An 8,802-nucleotide genomic window follows, 5' to 3' on the forward strand; every position below is an offset into this window, starting at 1 on the left:
CGTCCGTCCGTGTCCGTCTATCTGGGGTGTGGAGAAGAGCAGCGTTAACAGGGCACGTGCTTTCAGTATTCACAGGACTACCAGCAGTTTTATCAGCAACAAGCTGGAGGGCTGGAGTCTGACGCCTCGTCCACATCAGGTAGGAAACCTCCCCTCCCCTCTAAGCTTTGGTTTAAGCAGCTGCAGGTGAGCAGATATGGCTAGATGTTTTAATCAGACCCAAAGCTACACATCCCTTTCTCTGCAACAAGGCTATTTATCCCCCTGGGTCTGGGCTTTATTGGAAGACCAGGACTGTTCATGAATGCCAGGAGCCGATGCAGATCTCCTGGACACCACTTTGTGGTCTGTTTTCATCTGTGGGGTTCACAGCCACTGGACCCCCTCTTCTGTGGCGTTAGGAGCCACAAGTTCAGGCCAGAGACCGCATGGCCCTGGAGTGTGGTACCCAGACGTCAATCAGAAGGAGGACTGAAAGAAGCCTCTGCTTCTAGAACCTTCTATTCCGATGTTACAATGCCTCATAGTTCAATTGTTCCTCTACTCTGAAGCAGATATGGCTTCTTGCGTCTCTTCCCACCTGCCTGTGGTGCGGAACCCTTACCTTTGCCCGCCCCGATGGAGCAGGGTGACGGGAAGAGAACTGTAGTCGGTGCAGTGGTACTTAGTAGGTGTTAGGTTAAACAAGACTAAGGCGGGGGGGCGGAGGGTGACCTAGGAGGTCAGTGCCCTGCGGCTCTTTGTCCCTAATCCCAGTGTTTCATTGTCAGGCACAGCAGTGACAACGACCTCTGCAGCTGTTGTGTCCCAGAGTCCCCAGCTGTATAATCAAACCTCCAATCCACCCAGCTCTCCGGTAATCCTCTCGTCCTACATACAGAACTGGTTATTGTTGGGGGCGGGTCTCTTGCTTTATTGTGCAGGTATTTTCCTCCTTGCCCGCTAAGCCAGTGTTGAGGAGTGCACACCTTCCACCCTGCTCTGTGCCTGGCAGTATTAGATAGCTAAGAGAGTATGATAGTGTGATTGCGTGTATGTGTGAACTCTAAGCACGCATGTGCGTGCTGCTCTCTGCCCTCTGTGTGCTCTGACTTGACCCTGAAGAAGAAAGCTGTGTTTTTCTTGGGGTGGTTGCTCTGGATGGGGCTGCAGTGTGTTTGTGGCAAGGGAGCCCCTCCTCCTGGATGCGTGCCGTGACTTAGCATTCTCAAGGCCTTACCGTTGAATGTTACTGAAGCTGCCGTTCTTTCCAGACTGAGGAGGCACAGCCTAGCACTAGCACAAGTACACAGGCACCAGCCGCTCCCCCCACTGGTGTCATTCCTGGTACCAAATATGGTAAGCCGAATCTCGTGGGGCTGTGGACACTTGTAAGGTTCTAGTTGTTGGATTTGTATAATGTGCATTCCTTTCCCCTTGTTGGGTGCCAGAGGGTCGCTTGGGGACGCAGACCTAGAAGGAGCGCTAAGGCCTGCTGCACCTCAGTGGTTAGGGTGAAGTAAGGCCATGACTTGCCTGCCTTGACTGTGTGGTAAATTATGTCTTGTAGCAGTGCCTGACACGTCCACTTACCAGTATGATGAGTCTTCCGGCTATTACTATGACCCCACAACAGGACTCTACTATGACCCTAACTCACAGGTAATGCATGGCTTTCCTCCTCGTTTGCACCTGCACTGTCTAACGAATTCCACACCGTCCACTTAGCACACATGAGATTCAGGTGCCCCACAAAAGACTCTTAGCCCAGCGCTTCCCCCTGGAAGTTGTCCTCTCGAGTGCAGGTGAGTTGTGACCCTTCAGCACCGCCAGGGGGCCTTTTGTGTTAATGTCTACGTACGTGCTCACTCCTGTGACCACCACCCAGCCTACTTAGGAAATCCATAGGTGACTACTAACCTATGTGTAAAAACCCTGCCCAGAAGTGTTTAATTTGTGGTTTTTCTCAGGTATTTTTTTAGTTTGTGTTTGCGTAACAGAATCATAATTTCCGAGTGTACAGTTCTCTCCTTTGTTGTGAACCGGGTGATGGTTGCAGAGGGAGGAGCCAGGGCGTCCAGCTGTCTGGCGCCCTTGATTGCAGTTCCCACAGTGGAACGCCTTTGCCCACTCCCTCCCTGTGTCCCCTGTTTCCTTCACTGACCCTTCTGCTGCCTCCCTTGGTGTCCCCCGACTTTCCCTCTGACAGACTGAAAACTCGACCTGAGCCCAGCAGGAGGGGTGCGGGGGGCAGCGACAGTCTATTCTGCCAGTAAGCCTGGCCTTGTCTGGTTTTAGATGTTGAGTTGAGTTACGGTCTGTATGAGTGGTCCCTTTTGGAGCAGCTGGTCGGGCACAGCTAGTTCTTTTGGTCTCTGGGTCATGGAAACTGGTGTCCAGGTGGTCCCTTAGTCCATGGGGCTAGCTCTTCACATGCATCTTCAGGTTTTTTCACTCTTTCCTGCAGACGGGAAGAAACCAATATTTATACCTTATATGGCCGCTCCTGAGCTTTTAAGATCCCAGTTGCTCCTCACCAAAGTAGGATGTAGAACACTTTGTAGACTGTTACGTCAATTAACCATGACACCCCACCCACCTCCCAGCCATGGTCCTGAGCCCCAAAGCCCCGTCAATGACTCGTTTCCTCAAGTTGTTGGGTTCTAAGATGTTTTCTTGATTTGGGCCCCTATATGGTCTTGGTGGTTCCATGCTGGGTGACCATCTGCAATCTGAAACCACTGCCACTACAAGGGAGAAAGATGGCTTTTCTACTCCTGTCCTACGGGTTCCACTGGGGGCAGTGAGTGTGGGTTTGAGGGGTTTTTTGAGAGTGTGCTCCACCATCTTATTGATCTATTTGTAGCGTGTACAGTGGACAAATAGCCTGTGTCAATTACACATCTATTGATGGTGTGCTCCCACCAAGTCAGTCCCTTTTAATCTGATCACAGGACTCGACCAGCACCACCACGATCTAATTAAACAGGCACGCCTCCTGTCTCCCCTTCCCCTATCCCCTGACAGCTACTAATCTGCTTCCTATCTTTATGGATTTGCCTGTTCTGGACACTTCTGTATAGAGAATCACCCGCTAGGGGCCTTCCGGGTCTGGGTCTTACGTAGTGTGTTCTTCTGTATGATGGGCTTCAAAAAGTTTGTAGGTAAATAGAGTTGAAGATGGTGGGACTGTGGGTCAGCTTTAGCTCTAGCAGTTACTTCACATAAATGATGTATTTCTTTAAAGTCTCAAATTCTTTATTTTTTAATAGTTTTGTTGGCATATCCTTTGTGTCTCATACAGTTTAATTGTTCAGTCCTTTTAGGAATTGCACAGTCCTGTACTCATTTCTGTTAGCTCCCATTTCCCTCCAACAACCTCTTTTATGCCCCTAGGATATTATTAATCCAGTTACTGTATAATTTACCTATCCTGGACTTCATAGGCAGAAAGCCATACAAAATGTAACCAACAAAAACCAACAGTGACATGATTTAGCAGAGAAGAACCTCAATCAGAAAGCAGAAAACATTAAAAATTGAGACAACTTTTAAATGAATCAAATGGGAGATCGAGTATTAACATTTTAACCAAACTCCATCTGCCATAATCGTTTTTACAATGCTCTCAGTCTGATAGGCTCTTTACCTCCCTGGACTGTGGTCAGAGGGGATTCACCAAAGAGACCCTGCAAGTGGATTTAGGGCTTCCACTGTCATCAATGGCCTTCTGCAAACTGGATGTCCAAAATTTAAGCTCTGATACCATTCCCTCCTCTGTATTTGGATTTTATTATTTGCAATCCTTGGATCACACGGGCTGGTGTGCTTCTCCCACGTGGACTTGGTTGAGGCTCACTTAGGTGGCTGCTTGTTTGAAGACACACTTTTAATACCCCAGATACTGTTCTTTCTGATAGCTGGTCATCGGAGCCTCAGATTCTTAAGGGTAGAATTTAGCAGCTCTTTTGAGGGCTGTTTTATTTTTAGTGGAGGAAAAGCAACTGTGGCACTCTGTAAACAGTAACTATTTATGAGGAACTGTATATATAGAAAGACAAAATAGGCACTTTTAACAGGAACTTGGAATTTATAGCTGCCAGGTCTCTGCTGATAGCGTGAGGTTTCTGAGCGAACCAAACCTCAAGCTCTGGGTGACCTGCCCAGCAAACCAGGCCGTAACGCAGACAGTTGCAAAGACAGTTCTTATTGGCAGCCATAGGGGGTGCACGGCCTGTTTGTTCCCCCATACCACCATCTGGAAGGGACCTAGAGACAGCCCCTCTCTCCTGGCTTCTTGATGAGCAAATAGAATGAATGGTCAGCATAAAGAAGCCCCTGGGTGCTCCCTGTTTTCCTTTGCAGCTCTTCCCCTGCCTGTAGATCAAGCTCCTCCTCAGCCCCCAGGCTGCTGCTGACAGCCGGGGGTCTGGTTTCCTGGGGGTCCCAAGGGTAGGACAGGAGGATCTTGAGTGATGCGCCTGGCCTGCCCGCCTGGTTTGCGTCTCTCAATGGGAAGGAGTGAGGCGCACTGCTTTCTGGGGGCCTGTAGCCTCATGGAAACTGGACTCTCGAGAAGAAGCCCTATTCTCCTGTAACACCGGTTGGCTGGCTCTCTCTAGCTGTGAACATCAACTGCTTCACAACATGGTGTCTGTGAAACCACATACTCTGTTGAGGAGCTATGTCTTTAAGTTAATATCTCACGGTGCACAAAGCCTTCATGAGTTGGTCTCCCCCCAGTACTACTACAACGCATTAACGCAGCAGTACCTCTACTGGGACGGCGAGAAGGAGACCTACATGCCAGCTGCCGAGTCCAGCGCCCACCAGCAGACAGGCCTGCCGCCTGCAAAAGAGGGGAAGGAGAAGAAGGAGAAACCCAAGAGCAAAACAGCCCAGCAGGTCAGAGCGTGGTCTGCTTTGGACCCACGTCCCCAGGAGTTTCCCGTTGGGCCCGTTTACAGCCAGCTTGGTCGGACTCTGACACTCTGAGCCCTCCGTGCGTGAGGGTAACTGTCTGTACCTGTGAGGCTGTCCCGTGAAAGTATTTGTGGGTAGAAGTGCGGGGGTTGTTACATGTGTCTGGTTGAGAGAAACCCGGCATGGGGGTTGTTCTCTAAATCTCCCCCACTGAAGCTGTTTCTGGTGATGTCATTGTTGTTTGACGTTAGATCGCTAAAGACATGGAACGCTGGGCTAAGAGTTTAAACAAGCAGAAAGAAAACTTTAAAAATAGTTTTCAACCCGTCAACTCCTTGAGGGAAGAGGAGAGGAGAGAATCGGCTGCAGCAGACGCTGGCTTCGCGCTCTTTGAGAAGAAGGTGACGGTGGCGGGAACGACCGTCTTCCCCAGCGAGAGCCCCAGCAGCACTTGCGGCTCACGGCTTCTTCTCTGTCCCCCAGGGAGCCTTAGCAGAAAGGCAGCAGCTCATTCCCGAACTGGTGCGCAATGGAGAGGAGGAGAACCCCCTCAAAGTAAGCACGGCCCCTCAGTCTTGGTGACATTCTCCCTGTGAGTCTGAACGGAGTGAGAGCCCTGTGCAGATGGCGGATCACCCCTGTGGGGCGTTCACCGCGCCTTCGGCTCACGGGACCTGTGTTCAGGGCTCTGCTTGCTGTGCGTGAGAGCAGGTGAAGCGGAGCGGTTGACGTGGCCTGGATCCCTAAGCGCAGTTCATTGAGTGTCATTGCACCTCTAAATGGGGCCTTTTAATGATCCGGATAGAGAACATTAAGAAAAACCTCCTTTTCCCGGGTAGACACTGGTCTGGGCGGGGCACTGTTGTGATCTGCTGTGTCGGGGTTCCGTTTTTGGTCGGTGCTTTGGCAGCAGTCGCCCATGAGGCCCTGGTTGAGCCACTGCTGTCTGCCCTGTCGTCTCCAGAGGGGCCTGGTTGCAGCATACAGTGGTGACAGTGACAACGAGGAGGAGCTGGTGGAGAGGCTTGAAAGTGAGGAGGAGAAGCTGGCCGACTGGAAGAAGATGGCCTGCCTCCTGTGCCGACGCCAGTTCCCCAACCGGGACGCCCTGCTCAGGCACCAGCAGCTCTCGGGCCTGCACAAGGTGCCCTCACAGCCCCACCCCAGTGGCCACTTTACACACACCCTGGTCTCTGGTTCTCACGCCTCGGTGTCTCGGTGTGGGCTTTGGCTCTTGGAGTCCGTTAGATAGTGGGGCTGGTATTGGTGTGCCATTTCTCACCGTCTAAAATACTCTGCAGCAAAACATGGACATGTACAGGAGGGCCCGGCTGAGTGAGCAGGAGCTGGAGGCCTTGGAGCTGAGGGAGAGAGAGGTGAGTGCGGACATGCTGCCTGTTATTTGCAGCCTTTAGCTCCAGGACCCAGGAGCGGTGGGGACAAAGGGATTTGCTAACAATTTGCCTCCGAGCCAGTGGGGGTCATTGTGCACTGTACCCCAGGCTGTTTGTACTCAGAGAGCCCCAAGTCCCTTTCCCTTCACAGGGGTGTGTAAGACATATGGCCTGTCCCTGGAGGTGGGCCTGTGGGAATGCTAAGAGGAATGGGCAGCTCTCCCCTCCCCTCCGGATCCTGGCTGACTGACTGCCCAGGGCCCCAGGGACTGGGTGAGGACGACCTTGACAAGTGGTGGCTAATGACGTAAATCGGCTTGTCCAAGAGGGAGTTGTGGCCCAGGTTCTGAACACAGCTCACTTTACAAACCCGGCGGCGGAGCTGTGACTGCTGCCTGGGGAGCACAGGGCATGGACTGCTCAGGTAGAACAGAAAGGGGATCCCAGAGCAGGCAAACCAAAACAGCAGGGTCGCCCTGGACTGTTGGGGTTGGAGCCCGAGGCGCTCCAGCAGTGTCTGTTTCCCCACACAGATGAAGTACAGAGACCGAGCTGCCGAGAGACGGGAGAAGTACGGCATTCCAGAACCCCCCGAGCCGAAGCGCAAGAAGCAGTCGGATGCTGGCTCCGTGTAGGTGCTGCCTACACCCCCGTTTGTTAGCCGAGCACACGCTGGCTGTGCCTCACCGCGTGTCACTCACTGTGTGTGTGTGCCGGCAGGAACTACGAGCAGCCCACCAAAGACGGCATTGACCACAGTAACATTGGCAACAAGATGCTGCAGGCCATGGGCTGGCGGGAAGGCTCGGGGCTGGGGAGGAAGTGTCAGGGGATCACCGCTCCCATCGAGGTAAGCGCTGGGCTGCCCTGCATTGATGCTGGGGTGGCAGACTCGTTCCACAGGCCCTGCGACCACCGAATGGGAGAAGCCTGGGCCCCCACACCCTAGTTCACTCCACCTGCCTTTAAGATGGCATTTGGGTGCCCCTGGTTTTTCTGATCTCCAAAAACATATTTTTGGATAAAAAAGTTCCGTGACTCGGCTTTGAGAGTGATTTGGGTTATGTACAGAATGAACTAAAATTGGAAGCGTTCTCTTCCACGATTGAGTCCCTTCGGGCCATTAGAACTGGGTGAAGACATAACCCCAGGAGAGCGGCCCAAGGGGTCTCCAGTCTGTGCTGGAAACGCCACTTGGGTCAGGCTCTCACAGATGTCATGTGGGCCCCAGTGCAAGTTCTGCTGATGCCAGTATGACCCAGCATGTGCTCTGGTCTCTGCCTACAGCTACCACGTCATCAGTGGGGGGGGTCCTAACCAGGCGCGGGTGCTTGCCGACCACAGAGAAGCATTTGTGGCTCCATCATCCTGTCTCCCTTCCTGTCTCTCGTTTTGCTCCTTGTCCCTAAAGCTGCTCCAGGTCTGCCAAGTAGTGGTCCTTGTCTTCATGACATGCCTTTCTCCCAGGGGTGGGTGTGCTCTGTAAAGCGTGGGCTTGAAGAGGTGGGGGAGTTAGCACTGTGCACCCTCTCTGCCAGCGACTGACCATGTTCCCTCCCCTCAGGCTCAAGTGCGGCTGAAAGGAGCTGGCCTCGGAGCCAAAGGCAGCGCATATGGCTTGTCAGGGGCCGACTCGTACAAGGACGCCGTCCGGAAAGCCATGTTTGCCCGCTTCACTGAGATGGAGTGAGTCCCGCCGGCCCGGCACCCGCCATGCAGGCCTTGATCCTCAATGCTGGCTCCGTGCGGGCACCTGTGCTCCTAACACTTCTTAGGCTGAACCACTTTATCCCGTGGGGTTCTCCCCTCTCCCCTTAAAGGAGCCCCCAAATATGGGCTGTCTGGTGCGTGGCCTTCTTTCCTGCCAGAGACTGGGGAGCTGGACGCCGGGGTGGGGCGGGGAGGGGTGGGTGGGGAGGGCGCGTGGCCCTCTCACATCTGTCCGTGTACATAGTGTCATGTACCGTGATTTACACGTGCAGCCCTCGGGTGCCGCGGGTGCCCAGATGCCTGGGGTGGTTCGCGACACCAAAGCCGCCTCTGTCAGTTTTGTTGTGCTTTCTTTTTCTTGGCAAAAGCCTTGTGTATATTTGTATATTGCACATTTGTACAGAATTTTGGAAGATTTTCAGTCTAGTTGCCAAATCTGGCTCCTTTGCAGAAGAAATACCTTGAAAATGATAGTGTGTCTTGTTCTTCTTGGGGAGTGGGTGGGCGACACACGCACCGCTGAGTCAGCCAGCAGTGATGAACCCATTCCTGTTGGTACTGTTTCCTTGCCCCCGCCATCCATGCTCGGGTGGTTTTGTTTTTTCAACCCAACAGCATCTGGTACTCCCAGGTGGTCTCCTATCCGTGTGCTCCAGGCCTGCCCTGCTTGGCTTCCACAATCAGACAAGACTGGACGAGCTGGGGAAGCAGGTAGACGCAGCACAGGTTTGCAAAGTTCAGGGATGTGTTAAAGTATTTTTAAAACTTTATGGAAACCAACCATCATGACTGAACA

General features: G+C 52.8%; 1 protein-coding gene across 1 annotated transcript in view; it reads left to right on the forward strand.

Moving 5' to 3' along the window:
- Nucleotides 1-8,192, forward strand: part of RBM5 (RNA binding motif protein 5) — a 23,172-nt gene extending 14,980 nt beyond the window's left edge. Inside the window, 12 exon segments of the mRNA XM_045297714.1 lie at nucleotides 52-139; nucleotides 771-856; nucleotides 1,254-1,338; nucleotides 1,550-1,641; nucleotides 4,723-4,884; nucleotides 5,154-5,303; nucleotides 5,386-5,457; nucleotides 5,867-6,046; nucleotides 6,204-6,278; nucleotides 6,830-6,927; nucleotides 7,017-7,146; nucleotides 7,861-8,192. Coding sequence (XP_045153649.1) covers nucleotides 52-139; nucleotides 771-856; nucleotides 1,254-1,338; nucleotides 1,550-1,641; nucleotides 4,723-4,884; nucleotides 5,154-5,303; nucleotides 5,386-5,457; nucleotides 5,867-6,046; nucleotides 6,204-6,278; nucleotides 6,830-6,927; nucleotides 7,017-7,146; nucleotides 7,861-7,986 — 1,344 coding nt within the window. The 3' untranslated portion in view covers nucleotides 7,987-8,192.
- Nucleotides 8,193-8,802: the final 610 nt, after the last annotated feature.

The sequence above is a fragment of the Echinops telfairi genome, unplaced genomic scaffold (genome assembly GCF_000313985.2).
Source record: "Echinops telfairi isolate 266 unplaced genomic scaffold, ASM31398v2 ScPeMD7_7420;HRSCAF=8458, whole genome shotgun sequence".
In the NCBI taxonomy this organism is placed as follows: Eukaryota; Metazoa; Chordata; class Mammalia; order Afrosoricida; family Tenrecidae; genus Echinops; species Echinops telfairi.